This window comes from Heterodontus francisci, chromosome 16 (genome assembly GCF_036365525.1).
Source record: "Heterodontus francisci isolate sHetFra1 chromosome 16, sHetFra1.hap1, whole genome shotgun sequence".
Lineage (NCBI taxonomy): Eukaryota > Metazoa > Chordata > Chondrichthyes > Heterodontiformes > Heterodontidae > Heterodontus > Heterodontus francisci.
The window spans coordinates 90,221,801-90,236,559 of NC_090386.1; the positions used below are offsets into that span (position 1 = coordinate 90,221,801).

Sequence of the window (14,759 nt, forward strand, 5' to 3'; positions counted from 1 at the left end):
TCCATCCCCCCGCCCCTCACCCACTATCCCAGACACCCCCCAAGCTGCTTTTCTAGAGACCTGAAACCAAATTGTCAGCATTGTCCATTTGGACAAGGAAATGGTGCTGGCGAGGGTGGGGAATGGAAGTGGGGGTGACGGTTTGGGGGGGAGTGCAGGTACATAGGAACATAAGAACAGGAGTAGGCCATTCAGCCCATCGAACCTGCCCCACCATTCAATACGATCATAGCTGATTTTCCACCTCAGTGCCTTTTTCCCACATTATCCTCATATTCCCTTTATGTCATTGGTATTTAGAAATCTGTCAATCTCTGCTTTAAACATACTCGATGACTGAGCTTCCACAGCCCTCTGGGGTAGAGAATTCCAAAGATTCACAACCCTCTGAGTAAAGAAATTTCTCCTCATCTCTGTCCTAAGTGGCTTCCCCCTTATTTTGAAATTGTGTCCCCTGGTTCTAGATTCCCCAACCAGAGGAAATATCTTAGCTGCATCTACCCTGTCTATCCCTTTAAGTATTTTGTAAGTTTCAATGAGATCACTTCTCATTCTTCGAAACTCTAGAGAATACAGGCCCAGTTTCCCCAATCTCTCTTCATAGGACAGTCCCGCCATCCCGGGAACAAGTCTGGTGAACCTTCGTTGCACTCTCTCTATGGCAATAATATCCTTCCTAAAGTAAGGGGACCAAAACTGCACACAGTACGCCAGGTGCAGTCTAACCAAGGTTCTATCCAATTGAAGCAAGACTTTGCTACTCCTGTACTCAAATCCTCTTGCAATTAAGGCTAACATACCACTTGCCTTCTTAATTGTTTGCTGCACCTGCATGTTGGCTTTCAATGACTTATTGACAAGGACTCCCAGGTCCCTTTGTATATCGACATTTTCTAATCTCTTACCATTTAAGAAATATGCTGCACATCTGTTCCTGCTACCAAAATGGATAACTTCACATTTTTCCACATTATATTCCATCTGCCACGTTCTTGCCCACTCACTAAGTCTATCCAAATCCCCTTGAAGTAACTTTGCATCTTCCTCACAACACACATTCCCACCTAGTATTGTGTTATCCGTGAACTTGGAAATACTACATTTGGTCCCCACATCTAAATCATTGATATATATTGTGAACAGCTGGGGCCCAAGCACTGATCCTTGCGGTACCCCATGAGTCACAGCCTGCCTACACGAGAATGACAAGTTTATTCCTATTCTCTGCTTTCTGCCTGTTAACCAATCCTTAATCCATGCCAGTATATTACCTCCTATCCCATGTGCTTTAGTTTTGCTAACCAACCTCCTGTGGGGGACTTTATCAAAAGCCTTCTGCAAGTCCAAGTATATCAATTCTGTTAGTAACATCCTCAAAAAACTCCAACAGGTTCGTCAAACATGATTTCCCATTCATAAATCCATGTTGACTATGCCCAATCAGATCATTATTATCCAAGTGTCCATTTATCACATCCTTGAATAGATTCTAACATTTTTCCAACGACTGATGTAAGGCTAATAGGCTTGTAATTCCCTGTTTTCTCTCTCCCTCCCTTCTTAAATAGCGGGGTGACATTTGCTACCTTCCAATCTGCAGGAACTGTCCAGAATCTATAGAATTTTGGAAGATGATCACCAATGCATCCACTATCTCCATAACTACCTCTTTCAACACTCTGGGATGTCGAATATCAGGTCCTGGGAACTTATCAACCTTCAGCCCCATTAATTTCTCCAAAACAACCTTCTTACTAATACTAATTTCCTCCAATTCGTCATTCTCCCTAATCCCTGGGATCTCTAATTCTGGGAGATTTCTTGTATCTTCCTCAGTGAATACAGACACAAAGTAATCATTTAGCTTCCCTGCCATTTCTCTATTCCCCATTATAAATTCTCCTGACTCTGTCTGTAATGGACCCACATTTGTCTTAGCCAAACGTTTCCCTTTTACATACCTATAGAAGCTTTTACAGTCCATTTTTATGTTTTTTGCTGGCTTACGTTCATATTCTATTCTCCCTTTCTTTATCAGTTTCTTCATCCTCTTTTGCTGTATTCTAAAATCCTCCCAATCCCCAGGTTTACTACTATTTCTGGCAACTTTATAGGCCTTTTCTTTTAATCTTATACAATCCTTAACTTCCTTTGTTATCCATGGTTGACTGCCTTTACTTTTGGGGTATTTGTGCCTTGAAGGAATGTATAGTTGATGTAAACTATGTAATATTTATTTAAAAGACTATCCATTACCTATGTACTGTCATACCTTTTAATGTATTTTCCCATCTTCTGTCACACTTCTCCCTCCCCTTGCCCTGAAGCAAAAGGAAGAGATGGAGCAACACTGCAGGAATTTTAAAAAAAACGAATGGTAAAAAGGAAAGCAAAGTTTGAACAGTGAGTAAAAAGAGAAATCTCAGTAAAACACCCATACAAACTCTGTGCCTGCAGTCGGCAGTGATGTATTTTTTTATTTTATATTTATTTTTCATGAAGTTACGACCAAGAATCATTTCAGAATAAAGGTGGAGTCCGTTGCGATTGGGTTGCTTTAATGTGTCCCCCCTCGGGAGGTGCGTTTTCAGTGTACATCTTTATCTAAGAATCTGCTGCCCTTAATGGAACAGGTCAAGTGGTGAAGCCTCAAAACAGCCATGGTGATTATAAAGCTGCAGTGGTCAAAATCCCTGGTAGCTTCAGGCTCTTGGGACATTGGATGGACTGAAAACAGCCCTGAGGGGTCCAGAGTCAGTGGGATGGGTTAACATAGCACGTAATGGGGTTGAAGTAACACTGTGCAACTTGGGTTGCCAACCCTCCAGGATTGCCCTGGAGTCCACAGGAATGAAAGATTAATCTCCGGGGCACTGCTCAGAGCAACACCCAGGAGAAAAAGTATAGGGATATTAAACAAATAAAAACAATCTTTGAATGCTTTTATTTATTAGTTATAAAAATATGGACGATAAAAGGTTCTTCGACTGACTGTCCAGAATCATCCAATCGGATCATGAACAGGCTTATTTGCTTTCCAATTGGTGTTGCAAGGTGGGGACATCACGAGATGGACATGTCAGGCAACCAATGGTGGGAGAGTGGGGACGGGGTGGTTGGCAGCAGGAGGTCATATGATGACACTTTCAGGAAAACGTCCAAACAAAGTTGGCAGCCCTAATGTACAACATCAGTCACAAATGAAAACACTATTCTTGTGAAATTACTCTGTTCGCCTTTTAAACTATTTTATCTTTTAAACTGGATCAGCACTTTTGTTAAAATGGAGAAGGATATTCGTACAAAAACACACCAACATGGTGGTTATTAAAGTTGCACAGCTCAGTTCAACCCAAAAGGCCTGTATGTGAGGGAGGGGAGAGATTTTTCTGTCTTTGCACCTGGGTGCATTGGATTTCTGGGCACAAGGAAGAGAGAAAAACTGGGTCAGGCCAACTGGATACCAGAATGGGAGCCCTGTCTGCTTTTATATCGATTTTAAATACTAGACGGAGAATTGGGAAAGCTCTCTAAGGTGGCGTGACTTCCCATCGGAATTTCCTCTATTCACTATGCCAAAGACCTTCCAATAATTTCAGGAGTAGGAATTGGAAAACATACCTCAGTATTTCAGTAATTGGTCTGGGCTGTAACCAATGGAAAATTGTAACCTTGGAGAAAGGGTACAGAGGAATTTACCAAGACTTATAACAAGGGATGGGCGACTTCAGTTATATGACAAGACTTAAATAAGCAGGAATTGTTCTCCTTAGAGCAGAGAAGGTTAAGGGCAGATTTAATAGAGGTGTTCAAAATTATATGGGGTTTTGATAGAGTAAATAAGGAGAAACTGTTTGCACTGGTAAGTCACAAGTAGCCAATTACTTGTGTTACGATCACCAAGTTTATGGTTTGTACTAATATTTCAGAGGTCACTTTTAAGGGAAATTGGGGATATTAGATGTGGAGCTGGAGGATAATTGAAATTCCAGAATTTAAAAAGGGTTGCAGGACCACCCGAGATTTACATTTCAAAGATCTTTCTAATGTGTGCTTGCAAGGCCAAAGTTAGAGAGGTGAGAGCCATATAACAGGAGGAGGGAGATATATAATTCTCAAAAGAACCAGAGCAGAGATGAAGAGTTTTTTCTTAAGCTGCAAGTTGGAATGCGCTGCCTGAAAGGGCAGTGAAAGCAGGTTCAATAGTAACTTTCAAAAAGGAATTGGATAAATACTCAAAAAGGAAAAATTTGCATCCCATAACTTTGAACGGTTTCAAACACAGGACTCAAAGATGACAACACATTATCTGACCCACTAATGCACAGAGTCACTACATTCAAATTACTTTCTCTATAGGTCTCCTTACTCCTCATGCCTCACACATTCTCTAGATAAGAGAATGCTCTTCTGCTCCCCAACTCTGGCCTATACCACTCTTGAGTCAGCCGTGTTGAGGCATGAGAGATGCCTCATCCCAATTGTTAACTTTTGCTGCGGAATCAACATGGCATCTCCTCAACCTCCCTCACAGCAGCTCACCATGTAGAGCAGTGACAGGGTAAGAGCCCATGTCCAATCACCTCTCACACAATGTAAGATCAATATTGTTGTGACCCAGTGACCGTGAGATCTTCACGGAACTGATCACATGCTTTCAGCAGCAATCATAAGCAAAAATGCTCTGGAATGGAAAGCTAGTTAGAATTATGAAATTCTGGAATCATGAAATCATGGGCCCGGAATTTAATGCCCCCTCCCACCCTCCCACCCCACCTCCGGCAGCAGGCTGGGAGCGTAAAATCATGTGGGAGGCGAGGTTACTGTGCCCCTTGCTACCTGCCCGGGCTGCTATTTTAACAGCGGCGGGGGAGGTGGCAAATGGCCCGCTTGCCCCAGGCCAATTGAGGCACTTAAGTAGCCAATTATTTGTGTTACGATCACCAAGTTTATGGTTTGTACTAATATTTTAGAGGTCACTTTTAGGGGAATTGGGGACATTAAATGTGTAGCTGTAGGATAATTGAAATTCAAGAATTAAAAAAGGGTTACAGGACCACCCGAGATTTACATTTCAAAGATCTTTCTAATGTGTGCTTGCAAGGCCAAAGTTAGAGAGGTGAGAGCCATATTACAGCAGGTGGACTTGTTTACTTGGGGAACTGTAGCCAGAAGGTCTGAAAGGAATTGTCCTACCAGAAATCAAAGAGGTGTTTTGGAGCTGGAGGTAATTACTTAAATTGCTATCTGGAACATCCCACATGTACTAATTTGCTATGGGGATAGATGATGCAGGGAGATGCCTTTTGGTCAGGTCTTTTTTTTTAACCTCTGTGCTGATGCACAGGCAGTCAGTTGATAGAAAGCTGTGGACTTCGAAAGCAGCTGGAGTCAGGAACAGGAAGACCATCAGGAACCACGGGTGTTTCTGTTTTGAGTCAGGCCTGTGCTCAAGCTGGGACATCCAGATTCTTGAGGTGGTGAATGAGAGGGTTGTCTAGCCAGATGATAAAGGGAGGATCCCAGGAGATCTTCTACCTCGGAAGATAGCTGAGAAATCAAGGAAATGGAACTGCCTTCCTAAGAGCTATTGTAGACTTTGGATTTGTCCCAGGAGAAATAAATGAACTGCCAAGATCCTATAATGTATAGGGGAACTCTTAGGGTAGAAGTAAAAGTCAAATGGGAGTGTTTTGTTGAGATTGAGTTTAAAGTATATGTCTTCATGCTCTGTTAAGATTGTAAGTTTTGAAGTATAAATGATTTCAAATTGTAGTGTTAAGTTAGTTGTGTTTTGCTTTGTTTAACCGTCGTACAGTAATGTTTTTTTTTGCTTAAAACATGAAATCTTGTGGCGTAATTCCTTCAGTAATTCAGAGTTTGAATGTCTTTTAAAAATTGCTACTGGTCTCTAACAGGATCGTAACAGTTGCCACTTAAGGGCCTCCTCCCGCCGCTGCTGATATTTTACCAGTGGCGGGCTGACACTTCAGCACCTGAGGAAGCCGCCCAGTAAAACCGGGTGGCCTCCTTATGGGCTGTGGAGGGGGTTCTCCTGATTGAGCACCCAGTGCCTATGGAAGGGCACCCAGCAGCACTGGCTGTCCCTGTTAAAACTAACCCTACTCTGACCCATCCCCTCCACCCTTGCCAGAGCCTAGCTGATTGTCCTGCTAAGGTCCAACCCCACTTACCTGTTGCAAGACCGATGCCTATCTTGGCTCTACTCACTGGGTGCAGTTCCAGCAGTTGCCACTGCTCCTAGTGGCGCTGCTGGGACTGAAGAGCTGCTGACCCTCCAATCGGAAGGCTGGCAGTTCTTGGAGACGGGACTTCCTGCCTCAGAGAAATCCTGAATGAGGCCAATTAAGGGCCTGGGCCATGCAAAATAGCAGCATGGCTTCCAGGCCTGGTGGAGGCGGGCCCCACCCCCCCCCCCGACTTTTCAGATGGTGGGCGGGGCCAATGCCTCAGCGTTAAATTCTGGCCATGGAGTCATGGAATCATGGAATCGTAGAATTATATTGCAAGAAGGAGGCCATTCAGCCCATCCAGTCTGCTGAATCTGTGGATGAGCCATGCATTTAGTCCCAAGCCCCCCGCTCTTTCCCCATAGCCCTGCAAATTTCTCCTTTTTGTGTACATATCCAATTCCTTTTTACATAAAATTACGTAGAATATACAACACAGAAACAGGCCATTTGGCCCACCTGGTCTATGCCAGCATTTATGCTCCACACAAGCCTCCTCCTATCCCTCTATATCTAATCGTATTAGCATATCTTTCTATCCCTTTCTACTTCATATGTTTATCTGGATTCTCCTTAAGCACAGCTATGCTATTCACCTAAACTGTTTGTTGTGGTAGTGAGTTCTACATTCTAACCATTCCCTGGGTAAAGAAATTTCTCTAGAACTCTTTATTGGATTTATTAGTGACTGTCTTATATTTATGGCTCCTAATTTTGGTTCCACCATGAGCAGAAATAGCTTTGGAAAATTACCATTGAATCTGCTTCCAACACCTTTTCAGGCAATGCATTCCAGATGCTTAAAGAACTTCAAAAGGAAAGGCCTTCTTTGATCTTGAGGAGCACTGCATTATCGTCCCAAGTACTCTCTTGCATTAATGTTGCTTGTTGTCTCCTTCACAACTTTTCCATTTGGAAAAAACTTGCAATGGAATTAATGAATCAAAACTCCCAAGCAAAAGCTGGATTGCAGATGACAAGGTCTCTTTTGTTCACCAATGGTTTTAGCTCCCATTTATGTCTCCCAAATTGCTAGCACATTGCTAGCAATTATAACTGATAATTAAAGAGGGCAGAACTTTGTTGAAGAGGATTTTGTAAGCAGAGCACTCAATGACACACTTGCCGATGTTGTGACTCACCACAACATCATCTTGTAAGTCTTCTCGCCAAAGACATCCTCCTTTACTGAATGCCTATGTTGGGAACTAAGAAAGCCAACAGCAACAATATTAAGTTATATTATACGTCGCCTTCAATGTAGTAAAACATCCCAAGGCATTCTCCAAAGCGTAAATAGAACAAAATTTGATACTGAGCCATGTAAGGAGATAAAGGACAGGTGATCGATAACTTGGTCAAAGAGGTAGACGTTTAAGGACCGTCTTAAAGAAGGAGAGGGAATAGAGAGTCGGAAAGGTTTAGGGAGGGAATTCCAGAGCTTAGGGCCTAAGCAGCTGAGGGCATGGCCACCAATGGTGGAGCAATGAAAATTGGGAATGCACAAGAGGCCAAGAAAAAGATGTCAGGATAGCCGAGCCAGATGTTAAATTGGAACATCTCTGGATTTGTAAAATGTGGGGTTGAGGTTAGGAAGGAGTGGGGGCAAATATTTAGATCAACCAGAAAACTTCATATTAACAAAGAATCCACTTTTAAAGCCTATCCATGGAAATGTGACCATTTGATTAGGACCTCACATTGGAATTCATGTTATAAAGAAGACCTGTTCCATAAGGGTGTAGACGCGGGTCCTCAGGTTCCTGTCTTGGGTTGGACACTTTGTACTCTTGACAAGCTAACAGGGATTTGGGTATCCCCTGGCGACCCAGTCTTTAGAACTGCTTTATACTTTATTTCAAGTGGCCCTTCCTTCTGAATTGGTGAAAACTGTCTTTCTTCATCTCTGGGGGTGTGTCTGGAAATGGTCAGAACCAGAACACATGCTGCAATTGCTGTCCCGCCCACGCTGAACAGGATGGCACCAACAAGCTTGCTGACCTCCAGGGCCTCATTGTACTCGATGGCACGTTTGTCCACGACGAGAAAGTCAGCTTCTCCTATGCCTTCGATCTTCGGTGGCACCAGGTACCCGGTGGTGACTGTTGCTAGGCCGACCAGGAAGAGGATGGTCCCTGCCGACAGGCCCACCTGAAAATGCAAAAAAGAAAAGTCGTTGAACTAACAGATGGAAGGGTTACCTGTATTTCTGGAACTCAATGCTAACTTCACCAATTTGTTCTTCCAGGATGGAGCTTTTCCCAATGGGAGCACAATGCAGGAATTTATGTCCCTTTCCCCTCCTTGAGTTGCTGTCCGTGATGGATAGAATATTGTGGGTGCGATGGGTGGGACATGTTCTCCAATAGGGGCACATCCTGGGAGCACAAACTCACGGGGCTGAATTTTCAGTGGTCAGTGGGGGTGGGACCAGAGGCGGACAGGACCAGAATTTCTCACTGCCCGCTGGCGTGCTGGTTTGCCAGTACAGTCCTGCTTCCGAAGCATTTGCAAACAGTACGAGTTGGGGACGAAACAGCTACCCAAGTGATGGGCAGCCAATAAAAGCAATTGGGGGCCTAGTGAAAGTAGGTGGCTCCAGGTGGCAGATCGGGGGAGGGGCCAGCACTTCAGAGACGTTTCAAACCCCCTCTCCCCACTGAGGTGTCGATCTGATAGACAGCGACAGGTATGGCCACAAAATACTCTGGATGCTGGAAATCTGAAATAGAAACTGAAACACTCAGCAAGTCAGGCAACATGTAATGTTTCAGGTCAATGACCTTTTGTCAGATGAAGTTTAGTCAGTGGAAAAGGAACAGGGTGGGGCGTCAAATCAGATTGTGGATTCGCTATTACGGCCCAAGATTAATTTCAACTCCCATTGTACACAGTTAGTACTGCAGGACATTTGAAGACTGAGGTGATGGGTTCAACGGTCGAGTGGACATTGTCACCATCTGCAAAGAAAAATCATAGGCCAATAAATGGGGGTACGGGCAGTTAATTAGTGGATGTGGCCCTGTGAATTCCAACAACCCTTGTTCAATCATCAAATGTGAACGTAAATAAGAATATCACTGAGGTTAATATTTTCTTGAATTTATCAGTATTTATCTGTGATAGAAAGAAAGAAGACATTGAATTCATGCATTCTCTAATAAAATAACCCCCTGTGTTAACCTGGTCCAATCATATGGTGCATAGGCCAGCTTGGCTCAGTTGGTCACATTCTTGCCTCTGAAGGTTGTGAGTTCAAGCCCCTCAGCCCCCCACAAAACTTCAGCATCTAAGCCAGGCTGATACTTCAGTGCAGTACTGAGGGGGTGCTGCATTGTCAGGGGTGTTGCCTTTTGAATGAAGCATTAAACCGAGGCGCTATCTGTACATTCAGGAAAATGTAGATGATTCGATTGCACTTTATGAAGAAGAACAGGTGATTCCTCCAGACCGTGACTCCTCCCTGAATCAATATCACCCTTACCAGATCAGCAGGTCACAACTCGCTTGCTGCTCGTGTGATCTTGCTGTGTACACATTGGCTGCCGTCTTTGCCGACATTGTGGGAGGGACTGCTTTGGGATCTCCTGAGGAGGTGAGTTAGGGCTATGTAAGAGTGACTTCTTTCTTTACATGAGTGTAGCTGATGGACCATCGCTGTGCATGACACTAACTCCACAAGTGAAATCCTGAAAAAGATGACTCTTTCTGCATTATGGTCCATTCCTAGTTGCTCTGAATGTGGTTGCAGACCTTCTTCTTGAACCACTGGAGACCGTAGACTTACATAGATTTACACAGAATGTACAGCACAGAAACAGGCCATTTGGCCCAACTGGTCCATGCTGGTGTTTATCCTCTACATGAGCTACTCCCACCCCTCTTCATCAAACCTTATTAGCATAACCTTCTATTCCTTTCTCCCTCATGAACTTCTCTGGCTTCCTCTTAAATGCATCTACTGTATTCGTTCCAATCACTCCCTGTGGCAGCAAGTTCCACATTCTCACCGTTCTCTAGGTAAAGAAGTTTCTCTCCTGAATTTCCTATTGGATTTACTACTGACTATCTTATATTTGTGGCCCCTAGTTTTGGTCTGACTCGCGCACACATATAGTCCATGTGGTGAAGGTTTCGTTATTCTTTTCCAGCGGTTTTGATACAACTGAGAGGCTCACTTGGCCAGGTCAGAGGCTGGTTCAGAGTCCTCAGGTGTCTGACTACAGCATGCAACAATATCAACGAGAGCTTCAGTTCAACATGAAATTCGATGTTAACAGCACCGTTCCCTGATTTTATTTTTGTGGGAATTCTGCCCATCTGGAAACCGAGGGGAGATTTCATAGAGGTGTATAAGATTTTGACAGCTTTAGATAAAAAGACAAATAAAAGCTGCTCCCTTTAGCTGATGGTACAAGGACTCGGGGACACAGATTTCAGGTTTTGGGCAAAAATACAGGGGGGATGTGAGGAAGAACTTTGTTACGCAGTGAGTGGTAATGACCTGGAATTCGCTGCCTACGAGGGTGGTGGAATTGGAGACAATCAACGATTTCATAAGGAATGGGCACTTGAAGGAAATAAACTTGCAGGGCTATGGAGATCGAGCGGGGGTGCGGGACTGACCGGATTGCTCTGCAGAGAGCCAGCATGGACCTGATGGGTTGAATGGCCTCATTCTGTGCCATATGACTATGATTCTCTAACCCTAAAAAAGGTACCGAAAGCCAGGCCCTTGGTAAAATTTCAGTCAGCTGCTTCTTAAAGGAGCACTTGATGAATTTAATGCAGGAATATTTTTGACTCTGAAATTTGACTTTTGATTTTTTTTGCGAGTTGGATTTTTGATTTTACCATTTTATTTGCGGCATTTGTTTGATTGGATACTTGGGACCAATATTTTTGATTGCTACAATTAAATATATTTGTATGGGAATTTCTTTGACTGCTCCTTATTTTTTTGGGAGCGAGAGAAAGGAGGAATGTGACAGCTTACACTATCCTGAAGATGGTGCTGTTTCCTGAATTTGTTAATATGGGTGTATTTTTGTTCAATTGCGGAGGAACAAGAGTAAGTCATTCTGAACTTACCACCTCTTACCATGCATGGAAGGGTATAGATTTAAGCAAAAGTAACCTGGGATTGCCTGAAGTATTATTACCTCTAGACTTGACTCTTCCAATGCTCTCCTGGTCAGCTTTCCATCTTACACCCAACATAAACTTAAGCTCAACAAAATTCCGGGCTCGGATTTTCAAATGGCCGTGGGGTTGGGACCTGGTGAGGACACCATTTGTAAATCGCAGTCCCACAGATTGTCTGTGGAACCCACACCTTCAGGATAATCTGCAATCTTCAATGTGACGAAGGTGTTATGGAATGGTATTTTTTGTGGTTTCTTTTATTTCAGAGTTCTGGTCAAGCGGACGCTGTGATGGTCCATAGCAAAGGGATGGAAAGGTGGGGAATGGTGGACCAGCGGTGACGTAGGCATGATTTTAGTTGAACCAGGGTCTGATTAACCACTCACGGATGGCCATCTAGAACGATGTAGTCGAGCACAGACTCGGTGGGCCGAAGGGCCTGTTTCAGTGCTGTATCTCTAAACTAAACTAAACTAAACTAAACTTATCCAACAATACTCCACACAGAGCTGAACTACTCACCTGTGTGCATCCCCTTAGTACCTGTCTCATGGTGCCCTTATCTTTCCTAGTGCTCCTACAAAGTACTACCCCAGTGGCTGCAGCTTGGCTGGTGGCAGGCAGCTGACTTTCACTGGGGGAGACTGCAGATGGCCTTGCAGGATGCCCTTGAATAGCTCTGGGCCTTGTCGGCCTGTCTTTGGACTGCACCACCAGAGCACGGGTGCCAGCAGACTGGGCTGACTGGCTGAGAGGCAACAGCAAGGGCACTGGCAGAGTCGCAGTGGTGAGAGTATGAATGCTGTCATCCTGAGAAAGGACAACAGGTTCATGCTCCACAGAGACACTGGCACACCCTCAGCGGGCACCTCAGTTTGTATGCCGCCTGCATCATCTCAATCGGGCGCGGGGTAGTTGTGCATCGCGCTCCCTGCTAGCGGGCCTTATCGAACTTTTAGCCCAAGGATTCTATGGAGGCAGGCTCTCCCAGAATTCATAGCTGCTGTGAAAGTCCTCCATCATAATTACAGGTAAGCAGGCTTATTGTCGACTCGTTTAGTTGCATTCACAAGTTCCGTAGCTGGAAGCAGTGAAGAGAAACAGTGAGAGACAGGAAAAGAAAGTGAGATAAGGAGAGGTGAGGATAAACAGAAAGAAGAGAAAAAGACACTGTTGCTGCCTCTGGCCCTCTCTGGTAGCCCGGGTGCTGGTTGCAGCTGGTTATGTTTAACTACATTTATATCCTGGGAGTTGCTGAGTTTCCAGGTACAGTAAAGAGATAAAACGGAAGGACAACCAGTATGTCAGACCGACAATCATAGAATCACAGAATGGTTACAGCACAGATGAGGCCATTCGGCCCATCGTGTCCATGCCGGCTCTCTGTAAGAGCAACTTACCTAGGCCCACTTCCCGGCCTTCTCCCTGTCGCCCTGCAATTGTTTTCTCTTCAGATAACTATTCAATTCCCTTTTGAAAGTCTCAATTGAATCGACCTCCCCTGCACTCTCAGTGCATTCCAGATCCGAATCACTCACTGTGGAAAAATGTTTTTCCCCCTGTTGCTGTTGGTTCTTTTGCCAATCACCAAAAAACCTGTATCCTCAGGCTCTCGACCTCTCTGCCAATGGGAACACTTTCTCCCAATCTACTTTGCCCAAAATCCTTATGATTTTGAACAGTTCTGTCTTCCCTAACCGCACCACACCTGGCATCCAGGGTTACCAGCACTCCAGCATTGTCCTGATGTCTCCAGGAATTAAAGATTAATTTCCAGAACACTCGGGAGGAAAATCATGTGGGCATTAAAAAAATTGCGCTTTTAAAAATTGTTCTTTGAACACTTTTTTTTTATTCATTCAATGCTTGGCCAGCATTTATTGCCCATCACTAATTGCCCTTGAGAAGGTGGTGGTGAGCTGCCTTCTTGAACCGCTGCAGTCCGTGTAGGGTAGGTACACCCACAGTGCTGTTAGGAAGAGAGTTCCAGGATTTTGACCCAGCGACAGTGAAGGAACGGCGATATAGTTCCAAGTCAGGATGGTGTGTGACTTGGAGGGGAACTTGCAGGTGGTGGTGTTCCCATGCATTTGCTGCCCTTGTCCTTCTAGTTGGTAGAGGTCACGGGTTTGGAAGGTGCTGTCTAAGGAGCCTTGGTGCGTTACTGCAGTGCATCTTGGAGACGGTACTCACTGCTGCCACTGTGCGTTGGTGGTGGAGGGAGTGAATGTTTGTGGGTGGGGTGCCAATCAAGCCGGCTGCTTTGTCCTGGATGGTGTCAAGCTTCTTGAGTGTTGTTGGAGCTGCACCCATCCAGGCAAGTGGAGAGTATTCCATCACACTCCAGACTTGTGCCTTGTAGATGGTGGACAGGCTTTGGGGAGTCAGGAGGTGAGTTACTCACCACAGGATTCCGAGCTTCTGACCTTCTCTTGTAGTCACGGTATTCATATGGCTACTCCAGTTCTCTTTCTGGTCAATGGTAGCCCCTAGGATGTTGATAGTGGCGGATTCAGCGATCGTAATGCTATTGAATGTCAAGGGGAGATGGTTAGATTCTCTGTTGTTAGAGATGGTCATTGCCTGGGACTTGTGTGGCACGAATGTTACTTGCCACTTATCAGCCCAAGTCTGGATATTGTCCAGGTCTTGCTGCATTCCTACACGGACTGCTTCAGTATCTGAGGAGTCATGAATGGTGCTGAATATTGTGCAATCATCTGCGAACATCCCTACTTCTGACCTTATGATTGAAGGAAGGTCATTGATGAAGCAGCCGAAGATGGTTGGGCCTAGGGCACTACCCTGAGGAACTCCTGTAGTGATGTCCTGGAGCTGAGATGATTGACTTCCAACAACCACAACCATCTTCCTTTGCGCTAGGTATGACTCCAACCAGCTGAGAGTTTTCCCCCTGATTCCCATTGACTTCAGTTTTGCTAGGGCTCCTTGATGCCATACTCAGTTAGATGCTGCCTTGATGTCAAGGACAGTCACTCTCACCTCACCTCTTGAGTTCAGCTCTTTTGTCCATGTTTGAACCAAGGCTGTAATGATGTCAGGAGCTGAGTGGCCCTGGTGGAACCCAAACTGAGCATCACTGAGCAGGTTATTGCTAAGCAAGTGCCGCTTGATAGCACTGTTGATGACACCTTCCATCACTTTACTGATGATTGAGGGTAGACTGATGGGGTGGTAATTGGCCGGGTTGGACTTGTCCTTCTTTTTGTGTACAGGACATACCTGGGAATTTTCCACATTGCCTGGTAGATGACAGTGTTGTAGCTGTACTGGAACAGGTTCTGGAGCATAGGTCTTCAGTACTATTGCCAGAATATTGTCAGGGCCCATAGCCTGTGCAGT

At 44.7% G+C, this 14,759-nt stretch overlaps 1 protein-coding gene across 1 annotated transcript in view; it reads right to left on the reverse strand.

Annotated features, from left to right (window-relative positions):
* Positions 1 to 4,788: 4,788 nt before the first annotated feature.
* Positions 4,789 to 14,759, reverse strand: part of LOC137378512 (neurensin-1-like) — a 40,803-nt gene continuing 30,832 nt past the window's right edge. The window contains exon 3 of the mRNA XM_068048852.1: positions 4,789 to 8,402. Coding sequence (XP_067904953.1) covers positions 8,007 to 8,402 — 396 coding nt within the window. The 3' untranslated portion in view covers positions 4,789 to 8,006. The remainder of the gene's footprint in view (positions 8,403 to 14,759) is intronic.